The 16,110-nt window shown below is 40.1% G+C and overlaps 2 protein-coding genes and 2 long non-coding RNA genes across 5 annotated transcripts in view; 1 reads left to right on the forward strand and 3 right to left on the reverse strand.

Moving 5' to 3' along the window:
* The window catches only part of ssr4 (signal sequence receptor, delta), an 11,762-nt gene extending 9,032 nt beyond the window's left edge, over nt 1-2,730 (reverse strand). The window contains exons 1-5 of the mRNA XM_039800164.1: nt 2,538-2,730; nt 2,175-2,293; nt 2,002-2,076; nt 1,599-1,688; nt 1,441-1,506 (exon numbers count right to left, since the gene is read on the reverse strand). Coding sequence (XP_039656098.1) covers nt 1,441-1,506; nt 1,599-1,688; nt 2,002-2,076; nt 2,175-2,293; nt 2,538-2,586 — 399 coding nt within the window. The 5' untranslated portion in view covers nt 2,587-2,730. The remainder of the gene's footprint in view (nt 1-1,440; nt 1,507-1,598; nt 1,689-2,001; nt 2,077-2,174; nt 2,294-2,537) is intronic.
* A 3,062-nt stretch (nt 2,731-5,792) lies between these two features.
* On the reverse strand, nt 5,793-6,350 carry LOC120559667. Its single transcript, XR_005639343.1, has 2 exons — nt 6,236-6,350; nt 5,793-6,123 (listed from the first exon to the last, which is right to left on the reverse strand). It is a non-coding gene; the product is annotated as an uncharacterized LOC120559667 (long non-coding RNA).
* Nucleotides 6,351-7,412: 1,062 nt separating this feature from the next.
* LOC120558639 (vicilin-like seed storage protein At2g18540) lies at nt 7,413-16,057 on the reverse strand. 2 transcript variants are annotated; one of them, XM_039799724.1, is made up of 4 exons: nt 13,873-13,943; nt 12,802-12,936; nt 8,538-10,009; nt 7,413-8,072 (listed from the first exon to the last, which is right to left on the reverse strand). In XM_039799724.1, exons 3-4 carry the CDS (start codon nt 9,331-9,333, stop codon nt 7,804-7,806), a joined length of 1,065 nt encoding a protein of 354 aa, XP_039655658.1. In that variant the 5' UTR covers nt 9,334-10,009; nt 12,802-12,936; nt 13,873-13,943; the 3' UTR covers nt 7,413-7,803. The 2 variants fall into 2 exon arrangements, with proteins under 2 accessions (XP_039655658.1, XP_039655657.1); XM_039799723.1 differs by lacking the exons at nt 12,802-12,936; nt 13,873-13,943 and adding an exon at nt 16,036-16,057.
* Nucleotides 11,160-12,127, forward strand: LOC120558642. Its single transcript, XR_005639160.1, has 2 exons — nt 11,160-11,302; nt 11,786-12,127. It is a non-coding gene; the product is annotated as an uncharacterized LOC120558642 (long non-coding RNA).
* Nucleotides 16,058-16,110: the final 53 nt, after the last annotated feature.

Raw genomic sequence — 16,110 nt, forward strand, 5'->3', positions numbered from 1 at the left:
AGATCCAGTTTCTCTTTTTAATCGCCCCTTAACATTTAAAGGAATCTACATGTATGTGTGTGTGCTCAAATATAGAAAGAAAATAAAGGATACAATATGTATTACTAAACATAGATTAATTAAGAAGTTCCCCATACTTTTAGAGTTACACAGCACATTGGCCAGGAGTCATACTTGACGCCTCCTAGCCTATCTCAAACATCACTCTCAGATAAGGCCAGGGATGATTGGGAATGTCTTGCTGCTTGTCTGCCTAATATCTGGGATCTCCGTTTTCTTCATTTTCAATCATGTCGCCGTCCATACTACTAGTGCTAACGTTACCACCAGTATATTCCCATCCAATTAGATTGAATTCGGTATTGATCACGTGAAAATAATAATACGTAACTCCAGTGAAATTATTTGAAACTTGCTAGTGAGGACTAGATTAGGACCGTATTTAAAGCTGATGCTGGTTTCAAACTTCGCCGCGGTGTGTCTGTAAAACACGGACAGAGACAACTTCTCTCTTTTGATGCTTTACAAGCAACGTGAAACCTAGCTAACAGGTGAAGAACACAAACAACTAAATCACTAGCTAACCTACTTTAACTTTGCAAGAACTATAGACCAATACAACAACAGGCTTAAATGAACTGACAACATAAGTTATCGACTTACAGTTCTCAAGGACACACAACACACCATCTCAACTGATTATCCCCCGCAGCGTCGCTTGTTTCTTCTTTTCCCCCTTTTTTCTGTGTGGCGCACGCTCGCGCGGTGTGCGCCGTGTCCGCTGTTATTCCGACATTACGACCTCTTGTACAAAACTAAAGTAACGAGCCAATTTTTAAAATGTAAGGAGTAGAAAGTACCGATATTCGTGTTAAAATGTAAGGAGTAAAAGTAAAAAGTCGCCACAAAAAAAAAATAGTAAAGTAAAGTAGAAATATCCGAAAAATCTACTTAAGTACAGTAACGAAGTATTTGTACTTCGTTACTTCCCATCTCTGCTTACTATTGACTTGTTTTTTTAGTGGTGTGAACTTTTTACCTCTATTGATGTATGGACCTAACTTTATAGCCTAACTTTATTCTTCTGTTTATCTAAAGTGCAGATACTGGCTTTTCTCTACCTCCCATTTCGATCCCAGATTTGGAGTCTAGAGGTCAGATGGACTGATAGTCAGAAGGGCTGTTAATTTTACCCCCTCCCTCTTACGGTCAGCTTGTTAGAGGGTTAATAAGCAAGTGATTCCCCAAGACTCTGTTAATTCTCTCAGACTATTATGATGAACTGAACCTTCTTTGCGCAAAGAATAAATACTTAAAAGACTTTGTTGAATGAAGCCTTATTTCAGATCTCACCTAGGTATTACAATTTCTACCAGACTACTGATGAGAGCCATTAGACTGGACCAAAAAAAGTAAAGTTGTTGGCTGTAAAATACTCACCCTGTGGTCAATGTTGACAGAGAAAAGAGGCTGAATGGCATTTACATCTTCATTGTTTCTCTGGGCCTGGAACAAAGAAGATGGACCCATATAATAAACAAGTCTGTCTTTTAAAAGACAGAACATTGCAAATACAGTGGAACTTATCAAACACTAACCTTACGCAGGGCACTGTAGGACTCCTCATCGAAGAATTTGACCTGATATGTTCCAGAGCTGGCCTGTTTGTGAGGGAGACTCCAGGACACCTGTTGGCAAATGATTCTTCTATAAGCTCTAGGTTTTAAGAGACCGTTCATCTGAAGAGGGACAATGACCCTTGAGACTATCCGATAATCATTAGGAAGGACACGCTCTGGGCATCAAATGTGTTTTGTATTAATGGGTAGGGTTTTCAGGGTGGTCCAGAATAAGAATAGGAGAACTGTGATTCGCAATAAGCCAACACTAAATGCTCTACAAATTGTGGCTATATGATCAATGTCATTACCATGTGTGATCTAGTATTTACCACAAAACACTACCAAATCAGTACATATGAACATGAGGCCATTACCATACCTGGTACTTGCCAACATCCTGGCCTCTAGTCACAGGGAACTGTCTTCCATTGACATCAGCATACAGAGTCACACTCTGGAGAGAACAGAAATGAGCATCAGTGAGTCAATCGCTCGGTAACATCAATGTATAATCATACCGTCTGTCTAAAGTGCTGGGAGGTGGACTGTTACCTGTGCTCCGTTGGCACAGGCCAGGCTGAGCTCAACGATGAAGACAGACTCAGAGGAGATGACGGCGTCAGAGGTGGTGTAGGCCGACGGGGTGATTGCTGGGTCTGTGCAGGTCTCTCCTGTCACCACAGAGAGCAGAGTTGAGGTTAGCTAGCTAAACATCCCAGACACCAGTGAATCATCTGCACAGTATTAAGAGTTAACATTTCTCAAAGACTCATATTCCAGCTAACGTTAAATTAGAAGACAAATGTTAGTGATTTGATGAACTAGCTAGCTAGCTACTAGCTAAGGTTGGTTAGCATTACAGGCTAATTAACCTAACCCCGGTAAATCTCTCCCACCAGTCCCACGCTGACTTACCCGAGCAGGCGACCACCAGCACAGCGAGGAAAGCAGCTATCCGAATCATTTTGTTATCCGAGAGGTTGTTTCTGTGGTCTAGCTGCAAAAACTGCACTGGTCCTTTCACACTAGCTAGCTAACTGAAAGGAAATCCACCTCAGCTTACTGCTGCTACACCTCTGCGGCTGCGCTGCAGTGACGTGGACTGTTGCGCCGCAAAGCATACTGGGAAAATTACTCTGTCGACACGTCATCCGAGTCTAATGGCGCGTTCATGCCACCTCGGAATAACCATAGACAGTATAGGTCCTATAATGTCTATGGTTATTCCTGTATCTGGTTAAATACAATTTGTTCCAATAGTTTGGTAGGAACAGGCAACAAACTAATAGGTCGTTCCTATACATAAACTAAGTACAAAAATATGGTTACAGTCTTAGGGCGCTTAGATGATCCTTTACTTGTCATTTAAAACTTGATTTATTATGCGCTTTGGCAATCTCTGCTGGAAGTGAGTTCCAAGCAACCATCCCTCGATACAATACTGTACGTTGCATTGATTGTGTTCGGGCTCTAGGAACTTTAAAAAGACCTCTAGTGGCATGTCTAGTGGAGTATTTATGAGTGTTAGAGCTAAATGTAAGTTGACTATACAAAACAATTTGGAATTTTTTCTTCATTCATGTTTCTAACAAAAGCCAGGAGTGATGCTGAAAGTCTCTCCGCAACTTTCAACCAGGAGTTTGACATGCGTGTTGTTTACATTAGACCTAAGTGGACATTGAAGGGCAAGACGCGCTGCTCTGTTCAGAACCAGCTGCAGTTTACCTATCTTTCTTTGCAGCACTTGACCATATCATTGGGCAATAGTCAAGATGTGATAAAACTAGAGTACGCAGGACTTGTTTTGTCAGGTGTGGTGTTAAAAAAGCCAAGCATCTTTTTATAACATATATTCCGCCCCAGCTTTGCAACAAGATAATCTATAGGTCTTGTCCACAACAGATTACAATCTAAGAAAACCAAGCTTTGTTTCCTCTACTTGTTCAACAGCTACATTACTCAACATCAAATTCAGCTGAGGCCTAGAGCTCAAGGAAAGATTTGTACCAAATACAATGCTTTTAGTCTTTAACATGTTTAGGAATAGTCTATTGTTAGTAACCCATTCTAGTGCTATCTGCAACTCTCTTTCCACACTCTAAAGGTTTTGTGTCAGAAAAGCTTCCATTAAAGAAAACTTTGTGTTCTGTAGGATACAGTGCCTTGCGAAAGTATTCGGCCCCCTTGAACTTTTCGACCTTTTGCCACATTTCAGGCTTCAAACATAAAGATATAAAACTGTAATTTTTTGTGAAGAATCAACAACAAGTGGGACACAATCATGAAGTGGATCAAAATTTATTGGATATTTCAAACCTTTTTAACAAATAAAAAACTGAAAAATTGGGCGTGCAAAATTATTCAGCCCCCTTAAGTTAATACTTTGTAGCGCCACCTTTTGCTGCGATTACAGCTGTAAGTCGCTTGGGGTATGTCTCTATCAGTTTTGCACATCGAGAGACTGACATTTTTGCCCATTCCTCCTTGCAAAACAGCTCGAGCTCAGTGAGGTTGGATGGAGAGCGTTTGTGAACAGCAGTTTTCAGTTCTTTCCACAGATTCTCGATTGGATTCAGGTCTGGACTTTGACTTGGCCATTCTAACACCTGGATATGTTTATTTGTGAACCATTCCATTGTAGATTTTGCTTTATGTTTTGGATCATTGTCTTGTTGGAAGACAAATCTCAGTCCCAGTCTCAGGTCTTTTGCAGATTCCATCAGGTTTTCTTCCAGAATGGTCCTGTATTTGGCTCCATCCATCTTCCCATCAATTTTAACCATCTTCCCTGTCCCTGCTGAAGAAAAGCAGGCCCAAACCATGATGCTGCCACCACCATGTTTAGTGGGGATGGTGTGTTCAAGGTGATGAGCTGTGTTGCTTACGCACATAACAAATCGCGTTTGCATGTTGTTGCCAAAAAGTTCGATTTTGGTTTCATCTGACCAGAGCACCTTCTTCCACATGTTTGGTGTGTCTCCCAGGTGGCTTGTGGCAAACTTTCAACGACACTTTTTATGCATATCTTTAAGAAATGGCTTTCCTCTTGCCACTCTTCCATAAAGGCCAGATTTGTGCAGTATACGACTGATTGTTGTCCTATGGACAGAGTCTTCCACCTCAGCTGTAGATCTCTGCAGTTCATCCAGAGTGATCATGGGCCTCTTGGCTGCATCTCTGATCAGTCTTCTCATTGTATGAGCTGAAAGTTTAGAGGGACGGCCGGGTCTTCGTAGATTTGCAGTGGTCTGATACTCCTTCCATTTCAATATTATCGCTTGCACAGTGCTCCTTGGGATGTTTAAAGCCTGGGAAATCTTTTTGTATCCAAATCCGGCTTTAAACTTGTCCACAACAGTATCTCGGACCTGCCTGGCGTGTTCCTTGTTCTTCATGATGCTCCCTGCGCTTTAAACGGACCTCTGAGACTATCACAGAGCAGATGCATTTATACGGAGACTTGATTACACACAGGTGGATTCTATTTATCATCATTAGTCATTTAGGTCAACATTGGATCATTCAGAGATCCTCACTGAACTTCTGGAGAGAGTTTGCTGCACTGAAAGTAAAGGGGCTGAATAATTTTGCACGCCTAATTTTTCAGTTTTTTATTTGTTAAAAAAGTTTGAAGTATCCAATAAATTTCGTTTCACTTCATGATTGTGTCCCACTTTTTGTTGATTCTTCACAAAAAATTACAGTTTTATATCTTTATGTTTGAAGCCTGAAATGTGGCAAAAGGTCGAAAAGTTCAAGGGGGCCGAATACATTCGCAAGGCACTGTACATCATTTTCTAACCATGATAAAGCAGATGCAGCAAAATCATAACATACAAGTTTTTCCAATAATAATTTGTGATCAATGACATCAATGGCAGCACTTAAGTCTAACATTACTGCTCCCACAATATTCTTCTGATCAATTTCCTTTAACCAATCATCCATCATGTGTGTAAGTGCAGTGCATGTTGAGTGAACTGATCAAATTTCTAACAGAGAAGTAGCACCGTCTCTGGTTAAATACAATTTGTTCCAATAGTTTGGTAGGAACAGGCAACAAACTAATAGGTTGGCTGTTAGTAACGGTGAAGGCAGCCCTAGCTTGCTTGGGTAAAGGAATAACATAGCTTCTCTCCAAATTTGAGGAAAAACATTACTTTTTAGGAGTAGGTGGTAAAGAATCTTATTTTATTGAAGCTGTTGAGTGTGGACTGGCAGTGGGGGTGGTGGGTCCGAAGATGGCTGGACTGGCAGTGGGAGTGCTGGGTCCAAAGATGGCAGGACTGGCAGTGGGAGTGCTGGGTCCAAAGATGGCTGGACTGGCAGTGGGGGTGCTGGGTCTGAAGATGGCTGGACTGGCAGTGTGGGGTAGTGGGCCCAAGATGGCTGGACTGGCAGATGGGGGTGCTGGGCTGTGTTTCTCAGTGAGGCTGCAGACTTGATGTTCCAGTGCGTGGCGTGGCTATTGGCAGCAGAGGATTCTGAAGGTGGGTTATTTCTGAGAACAGAGATCTTCCAGTTAGTAGCGTCAGGGAGCGGAGCAGACAGGTAAGTACAAAAACAAGAAACTAGACTAGATCCAACTCTCGAAGGCTGGTGAAAAAGCATACTCAGTGGTAAGCAACAATCCAGCAGGAACTGGATCAGACTGGCATCTGAAGGCAGATGATGGAGCAGGATGAGTAGCAGGGGCACTGATTGGAATTGGTACCAGGTGTGGGGAGAATCAACGCGGGTAGGTCTTCACTCTGTGGAACATGTAGGCGGGAACAGAAACACAGACAGACAGAAAAAAAAGAAAAAAACACACGGCAGGCATAACAAAATGAAGAAATAAACCAAAACACATTCACACACACACAAACACACACACACACACACACACACACACACACACACACACACACACACACGACTGTCACCGTGCAGAAGTCACAGCAGGCCAGTGCGTGACATGAGCTACCTCTCGACTAGCTACAACAATACAATGCTGCTTACTCACCATCTGCAATAATAATTAACTTTCATAATGTATCATATTTTGTCAATTTTTTTATGAGTACTTTTACTTCTAATGGAGTATTTTTACACTGTGGTATTGCTACTTTAACTTAAAATATAAGTATAAAAAGCTCCTTATGATATAAAAAAACTTCTAAACAAAAGATGAATACAATCTACATCTGAATCAATGCAGAGGCTCCTGTAGCGCCTCCTGGAGGGCACTCACCTTAGCAGACACTGAAAAACTGGTTCTGCCACGACAGAATATAATCCTTACCCACCAGTGCACCTATGGAAATGCACTGCATTGATCTAATCCAGTGTTTCTCAAATGGGGGTACGTGTACCCCTAGGGGTATTTTGGAGAACTGCAGGGGGTACGTGACATTTTTTGCAAAATGTTTTTCAGTTATAAGACTGTAGTTACTACTTTGTCGCTTTTCTTAAAGGTTTTGTCGCTTGTTCTGACCTATTCTTGCCTTTCTTCCTTACTTTTTTCTACTGTCTTTTTTTCTTCGAAGTTATTTTTTTTGGCAATTTTCAGCCTTTATTTCTACAGGACAGCTGAAGACATGAAAGGGAAGAGAGAAGGGGAATGACATGCAGCAAAGGGCCGCAGGTCGGAGTCAAACCCAGGCCCACTGCGTCGAGGAGTAAACCTCTAAATATGGGCGCCCGCTCTACCAACTGAGCTATCCGGGCGCCCTTCTTCAAAGTTTTTGTCTCTTTTTTCAAAGTTTTATTCTGCTTTTTTCGAAGTTTGTTCTTAGGCTATTTTTCACTTTTGTCGCCCTAGTGTTGCCTTCCTTCTTTCTACTGTCTTTAGGGTCTAACCCTAACCCTAAGGTCTCTGCCAGAGCCTAACCAAAGCTAAATTAGGATAGGTGTTGGGCTAACCTTGGTTAAATTAGCCTAGGTTAGGATGAATTAGATTGGGTCAGGTGGCATTAAGTTAGGACACTGTTATTTGCACAATGCTCTTTGACTGTATAACTAAATTAAAGCCAACATCTAGGGTGTTATCATGTGGTTACAAGGATATTTGATGGTGGTTGCTAATGTTTTAAAAGAATATTTTACTTTTCTTTACTTCTGTTTTGTCAAATCTGAAGTTTTTGCCGTCTCCCTCAATTACCTCTCTCTATTTGGTGCCATTTTTCTGATTGCTCTACTTTTATCTTAATTGATATATATATATATGTGACCTGACTGGCATTGGTCCGTAGAGAAATTTTAACATAGCTGGGTATTCTGAGTTGCTGCATAACTCAGAGATATTCTCCAACTTCTTCGCATTTATTTCCTTCCTCTCTACCTTCAGTCTTTGCTTCCTCCCTTCCCTCTCCACCTTAAATTCTTGTCTGCGTTTGTACATGACCAGCTCCCTCCTTCGGTCAAGCAGCCGTTCTTTTTCTGCCATTTTCTCTGGATTTCTGAGGGGATCTGTAACCAAAAGAATATGAAAGGTTAAGTCTGGAGTCCAGTTGTACACTCGCACCCCTCCCAAAAGGAAATAGTCAACAGATTTGTTTTGTTGCAAGTTGTTAAAAATACATGTTGGCCTGGCTCCATAAGTGAGATAAGAGCTATCTTAGCTAACACCTCTAATTAACACACCTTGTGTGTTTCATTGTAACGATTCAATGTAATTAGCCTGTATTAGTCACATGGGCAGGTTTTCCGACTACTTTTACTTACTTTCAATGAATTTAGTGAATAATAATTTCACTTTTTAGGACTTTTACTTGTAATGGAGTTCTTTTTTTTTTTTTACATAGTGGTGTTGGAACTTTTACTAGTGAAGAAATTGAATACTTGTTCCACCACTGATCTACTGTGATCTAAAAGGAGGCTATACATGTACCTGTATGACATTTTATGTGACAAAACGTAAGTTTACTTTCTTACCATGACGCAGGCGGTAGCGCTCATCCACAAAGGTTGATTGGATGTCCCTGGCAATGTTGTCTATCTTGCAATTGAGCCACCAAATGTACATTCTTGAACGCAGACCAAATGTTTTCCTCTCCTTCTCCTGGTTCTTTCTCTTCATCTTTTCACACCTCTCTCTTTCTCTTTTTAAACCCTCCTCCTCCAAATGCTGCTTTTCTCTTTCAATGATCTCCCTCTCCTTTCTTGCACTGGTGGTAAAGGGCATGTTTTCTGCACAAGACAAAGGGCTCTCACCCTTTCGCCTGCGCTCCTTCATGTTTGTGCCTACGAAGAACAAAGAGCTCACATCCTTTTGTTCTTGCTGCCTGGTGGTAGAACGCTGGTCATCTTTAGAAGATGACGACAAAGGGCTCTCAAACCTTCGTACTTGCTGCCTGGTGGTAGAGGGCTGGTTTTCTGCACAAGACAAAGGGCTCTCACCCCTTTGCCTGCGCTCGTTCGTGATGGTAGAAGGATTGGTGGCCACGATGAACAAAGAGCTCACATCCCTTCGTACTAGCAGCCTGGTGGTACAACGCTGGTCATCTTCAGAAGATGACGACGAAGGACTCTCACCTCTCCATGCTTGCTGCCGCCTTGGAGTAGTAGGCTGCTTGTCTTCAAAGGATGAATAGGAAGGGCTCTCAAACCTTCGTACTGCCTGCCTGGTGGTAGAAGGCTCATCCTCTTCAGAAGAGGAAGACAAAGCGCTCTCACCCCTTTGCCTGCTCTCCTTCATGATGGCAGAAGGGTTGGTGCCCACGATGAACATCCCTTCGTACTTGCTGCCTTAAGGTAGAACGCTGGTCATCTTCAGAAGATGATGACGAAGGGCTCTCACCCCTCCATGCTTGCTGCCGCCTCCGAGTAGTAGGCTGCTTGTCTTCAGAAGATGAAGAGGAAGGGCTCTCACCTCTCCATGCTTGCTGCCGCTTTGGAGTAGATGAAGGGCTCTCACCTCTCCATGCTTGCTGCCGCCTTGGAGTAGAGGAAGGGCTGTCACCCCTTTGTACGTGCTGCCTGGTGGTAGAGGGCTTGTGTTCTGCACAAGACAAAGGGCTCTCACCCCTTTGCCTGCGCTCCTTCATGATGGTAGAAGGGTTGGTGCCCACGATGAACAAAGAGCTCACATCCCTTCGTTCTTGCTGCCTGGTGATAGAGGGCTGGTTTTCTGCACAAGACAAAGGGCCCTCACACCTTTATCTGTGCTCCTTCATGATGGTAGAAGGGTTGGTGTCTCCACTAGACGAAGGTCTCTCACCCCTTCGTCCATGCTCCCTCAAGATGGTGGGAGGGTTGAGGTCTTCAAGAGACGAAGGTCTCTCACTCCTTCGTTTGGACTTCTTCGAAGAAGAGTCCATATCTCCTGAAGACCGAGGTCTTGTAAAGAATTTTATTCCAAAAATGGATCTAAACATTTTCTCAATGATTTTTCTGGCATTGTGAAACTGCAAGTACAAACACACAAACACAAACAGCAATTACTTCACTGATAATCACATTATTGTTTCAAGCAGCATACTAAGCAAGTTATTTCACTTAACTAAACCTTCTAACTGAACTTAAATAAACTGAGAAATATTTATCTGGTCACACATCATTATTGCACTGTGCTTGATAAAAAAAAAATGAAAAAGGTCTGCAACAAATATCACTTAGAATAATAATAATAACAATAATAATAATAATAATAATAATAATAATAATAACAACAATAATAATACTTATATAGACTTCAGACTACAGTATAATGTACTTTCAAATAAATCAATCAAGTATTAATGTATGTCAGACACATAAACAGTACATATATCCATTGACATACTATAGCTGCAACTAGTAGGCTTCAGGCATTTGCAACACACAGGCCCTATTTTCAAACCACACCAACCCATAGAAATAAAAATGGATAGAAAGGCCATTTCCATTCAAATCAACGTAGCAGAAAGGTGTACCGTTGCCATGCTAAGGTATAAACTGCCATCATGCCATTTTATTTCTATGCACCAACGTCACACAAATGTCATAAAACATACCAAAAAACAACAACATAAAAAGCAAAAATGTTTAACATCTTAAAGCATCTGCAGACCACTAGGTGGCGGTGCTCCGAGATGATACGCTCCACTAAAGGCACATCCAGCACAAATACAACGGCTCGAGGTTAAAGCAAAGTAGTATGGTGCTAAAACAGTATCATAAGTATTTGTAACTTGTGAAACACAATGCACAAATAAATGCAGAGGGATCTGTATCTGTAAGGGCAATGCACAAATAAATGCAGAGGGATCCGTATCTGTAAGGGCAATGCACAAATAAATGCAGAGGGATCCATATCTGTAAGGGCAATGCACAAATAAATGCAGAGCTATTTGTATCTATAAAGGTGTATCTGTGTCTGTGACTCTTATTTGTAACTCATATTTCATCATTTGTAAAAGAACTTAGTATTTTTCAATGTAAATATACGTGTAAATCTCCTTCTACGTATGTGGGTACTTTTGAGACTGTTTTTCCGCGCTGTTTGTGGTCAGAAGATATTCGTAACTCAGGTGACAATTCCAGCACTCTCCACTAGATGGCGGTGTTAAGTGACGATCCCAGCACTCTCCAATAGATGGCAGTAATGCAACACTTATGGATGCCAACTGCTCTTAAACCACATGAAGAAGCCTTGTTAAATGTTTCAGAGAGACGGTTGGCACCATAGACATAATAGAATCTACTTGATGTTCCTCCAGGTAGGTTGATATTATTGAGGTCTTCGCGGTCAGATAAATTACATTTATGTTTTCAGCATCATTGTTGCAGTGCATTTACAATTTCCTTTGTGTTGTTATGGTGGAAGTTTGCTACTTTTTAGAGTGTGCTAAAGGCAACTAGCGATGCTAACTTAACTAGCTCGTTAAAGTCAGGAATTTGAAGTCTGAAATATTAAGCGCTGCTTAATCTGTTAGTGGGTCCAGTTTGAAAGCTAGTGAATATATTTGGTAGACCTATCATATGAAACTAGATGATCTAAGGAATCAATCGATGATGTTGTAAGTTAAACTATAAAGAATTTAAATTTAACATTTGCTCGACATATTGTAATCATGTTATTAGTACAGTAATTGCAACACACTGGGTTAAATACATGCTTCTCCTGTAAGACAAAATGTATGTGCAGTTGTACACAAAAAATGATAGCAACATTTAATCACTAAATCTGCCATGTTTTACAGATCTGACTGATCAGATGCTGTCCTGGACACCTGTTTGATGAGGTTTACCTGGACCCACAAGACTCTCCTCACAGTATGAAGGTATTGTGGGACAGGTACCATACTTCTGCCAAGTGATGATGGTCTGAAGACAACACAGCAGCATCAGGACATATTCAGTATCCACAGGATGACTTCTGTGACCTGAGAGCCTACATTACCAGCTGACACATCCTCAGTAGAAAATAAACCCTTTAGTCTGGGTGAGGACATGATCTGGACTGTTATCTGCTACTCTGTGCATTATGTATACACACTTTATATTTACATTTCATTGACTATGAATAAAGTGCTTTATTTCTATGCAGGGTTTGGTCATTTTTAAGTTCAGTAGTAAGGCTCCTTAAGTGTTATATAACATGTTTTTTTCACAAAGACGTTTAAACAGGTGATGTCTGATTTAATGCATGTAGAAGGGTCAAACACTAAGTCCTTTTAACATCCTGACTATATAAATGTAATCCTTTAAGACAGGTAATAGTGACAGTAAGCAACACAAAACATTTAACAGTTATATACTTTATTGTTTTGACAGATGACAATATTAAAGGGTATAAAGGGTATAAATCTAATCTGCAGCTTGAAAAACATTTCACAGCATAAATATAATGGACGGATAAAAACTTCAAGTGAAATTTGATTAGTTACTTTGTGAAACGAGTCCCTTTCACACAGCCTGATCAATGTCTATGGACAGTACAGTCCTTACAGTAGCAGTTGATACTTTAGTTACTGAGCAGTTGAGAAGTATGACACCTGTGGAGCAATAACTTCCTCCTGATGGTTTCTCATACTTTGAGGAGAGTCTGGTGGGTCCAAGTACACCTCATCAGTGGTCAGTCAGATCAGTAAAACACAGCAGATTCAGTGTTAGATTGAACTAGGCTATCATTTTTTATCACGATGTACAACTGCACATACATTTGGTCTTGAATAAAGGAGCAGTGTTGTGAAGGTGCTAGTTCTGGGTTTATCACCAGGTTCACTCAGGTATGTCAGCCAGAACACCACTTAAGGCAAATATTCCAGAGTTTGAAATGAAGAGCTGAGAGATGGTTCTTATTCTGTTTATTTCTTCCTTTTTCTTGTTTGAGTTTGACTGTGTGTGCTTCCTATAAAGAGAGAAACATAATACAAATGAATAAAGGAAACATACTGTTTGTATTCACTCATTCCACCTTAAGCAGTAATAACATTACCAAACACAATATAAACAATAGTCGGAATATGGCTATATATCTCAAACTCCAATTCAACCGCTTATTATATGGGATTCTCAGACATTTTCGCCCATCTGTTAAGTTACTGCTAACATAGACAACACTTCATGTTATGAATGATATGCTTTAAAGCCTCCAACAACAAAACGGCTGGATGCTTTTATTTTGAAAATCTAGCAAAGCCTCGCTAGATAAGCCTTGATAGCGGTACAGAAAACAATATGTAACACCACTTACTTCTTATTGTACTCAATCACAAAAGTTTATATATGGTAAATCCACATCAAATAGCAGAAATAACAGCTGGTTTAACGAAGAAATACAATATCACGATGCAGCCTATACTTACTATTTTCATTTACGCACACTCTGAAGAAAAGGTACTGCTCACAACTACAATCCAACTGACCGACTAACTGTATCATACTTAATAACTGTCACGTCAGCTAGCTACCAGCACACACTTGGCCACCCTGTTAACAGCAATGGATAAACGGGAGTAAACGTGAAACATAAAACACAATATGATCAACTGTACTAAATAATAGCAACACTAACATAACTTAGCGCTTAATAATATTTCAGACTGCCATACAAAGACCAAGCAAGCCCATGTTACAAGCCTGACTTTAACTAGCTAGCTAGCTAGCTAAGTTAACATCGCTGATTAAGCTGTACAAGAACGTGAATGTTAGCACACTCTAAAAAGTAGCGAACTGTCACTGTCGCCATAACAACACAAAGCGTATTGTAAATGCACTGCAACAATGATGCTGAAAACATGAATGTAATTTATCTGACGACAAAGTCCTAATAATGTCAACTTACCTGGAGGAACATCCATTGACATATATTAACAACATCTAGTAGATTTTGCGAACAGTGTAGCTAGGCTTCTTCACAGCTTTCATTTATTTTAACAGCGGTTGGAATCCATAAGAGTTGCATTACCGCCATCTAGTGGAGAGTGCTGGGATTGTCACCTGAGTTACGAATATCTTCTGACCACAAACGGCGCGGAAAAACAGTCTCAAAAGTACCTACACACCTAGAAGGAGATTTACACGTATATTTACATTGAAAAATACTAAGTTCTTTTACAAATGATGAAATACGAATTACAAATAAGAGTCACGGACACAGATACACCTTTATAGATACGGATCCCTCTGCATTTATTTGTGCATTGGCCTTACAGATACGTGCATTGGCCTTACAGATACGGATCCCTCTGCATTTATTTGTGCATTGGCCTTACAGATACGGATCCCTCTGCATTTATTTGTGCATTGTGTTTCACAAGTTACAAATACTTATGATACTGTTTTAGCAACATACAAACCTTCTTAACGAGAATTGTTGCTTTTCTATCTGCATTGACAGACAAAAACTCATGATAGACCTCTTCAAAGCATAGGGCCTCTTGAAATGATATATACCAGTACAGGCCAAAAGTTTGGAAAATCTTTAAAGTAGCCACCCTTTGCTTTTTTGATAACTCTGGTGTTCTCTCAATGAGCTTCATGAGGTAGTACATAATTCCATATGTGTTCATTCATAGTTTTGATGCCTTCAGTGAGAATCTACAATGTAAATAGTCATGAAAATAAAAAGGAAACGCATTGAATGAGAAGGTGTGTCCAAACTTTTGGCCTGTATATATATATATATATATATATATATATATATATATATATATATATATATATATATATATATATATATATATATAGCTTGTTTTATGATTTATTAGGAGTATAAAGTTTTAGTGTATTAATAAATGGCACTTTGTTGAAGTATTTAATATGTCAACTCTCACTGATTCTTGCTTACTCATTGCATGGCGTTAGTAGTTTTAGGAGTAGGAGTTGGTATACATATTCAGGGGAGCGCAAGGACGGGTACAGCTTTATCGATACTAGTTAAACAGTTGTACAGTTTTATTCCCAATGTGTATATATTTTAAATTATTTGTTCTTATATTGTATCCTATTATTATTTCATGTATATTGTATCCTATTATTTCATTTATATTCTGTGTGTGCAGTGTGTCTGATATTGTGCTGCTGCAACACTGGTATTTCCCATTTTTTTGGGATCAATAAAAATCTATCTATCTATCTATCTATCTATCTATCTATCTATCTATTTATGTATTTATGTATTTATTTATTTATTTGTGATCTTATGTGGTGGGCCAGTCTGGGCCAAAATGCCAGGGCTGATTTTTAGTCCCAGTCCGTCCCTGTCAGTCACTGTGGCTCCAGCAGAGAGGAGCTTTTCCAAACTAAAGTTGATCAAGTCATACCTGAGGTCACCATGTCCCAGGAACGGATCACTGGCCTTGCCGTCATCAATATCAATCACTCAATAGGGGAGCAGATTTCATACGATAACATCATTGATGATTTTGCATCAAGGAAGGCCAGAAAGGTCAGGTTTTAGTTGTAGTTTGGCTCGGAGGGGGTCTTGCCCGGGGCGTCATTCAATGTAGAACCGCCCCTGCCGGCAAAATACCATCTATGTGGCTTAAATCAATTATTAATCCGATACCAAAATCCCCAAATGAGAATCCAAGGGTGCCTTTAAATTATAGAGGGATTAGTCTAATGAGCACAGTTTATAAGCTGTATTCTACAATACTTAATGAGAGGCTCATGTTGTATTTAGAGAAAGAAGAGCTCCTTGTGGAAAAACAAAATGGGTTCCGTAAATCAAGATCATGCTTAGATCACATTTTTGTATTGTCTTCAATTATAACTAAAAGAATAAGTGAAAATAAGCCAACATATTCGTGCTTTATTGATTTTCACAAAGCTTTTGATATGATCAATAGGGATCTGTTAGCATATAAACTTATAGAGTACTGGGTAAATGGACATTTTTATATGGCACTGAAGTCTGTTTATCACAAGCCCATAGCATGTGTAAGATTGAATGAACTCCAACTGGTTTCCAACATCATTAGGGGTAAAACTTTGAGCAACTCACCACAGCTGTTGTTGTTTCCGGCCGCAGCCATTTTATCAGTCAAAAACAATCGATTTCCGAATGCAATGTAAAAGG

The sequence above is a fragment of the Perca fluviatilis genome, chromosome 5 (genome assembly GCF_010015445.1).
Source record: "Perca fluviatilis chromosome 5, GENO_Pfluv_1.0, whole genome shotgun sequence".
In the NCBI taxonomy this organism is placed as follows: Eukaryota; Metazoa; Chordata; class Actinopteri; order Perciformes; family Percidae; genus Perca; species Perca fluviatilis.

What these genes read in the sequence shown, in the direction of transcription:
- LOC120558639 (XM_039799723.1), bottom strand. Translation starts at nt 9,333, where the DNA reads ATGTTCATCGTGGGCACCAACCCTTCTGCCATCATGAAGGAGAGCAGG. An exon ending in GCGCTACCGCCTGCGTCATG is followed by an intron (nt 8,073 to 8,537) that starts GTAAGAAAGTAA and finishes TTTTGGTTACAG; the next exon opens with ATCCCCTCAGAAATCCAGAG.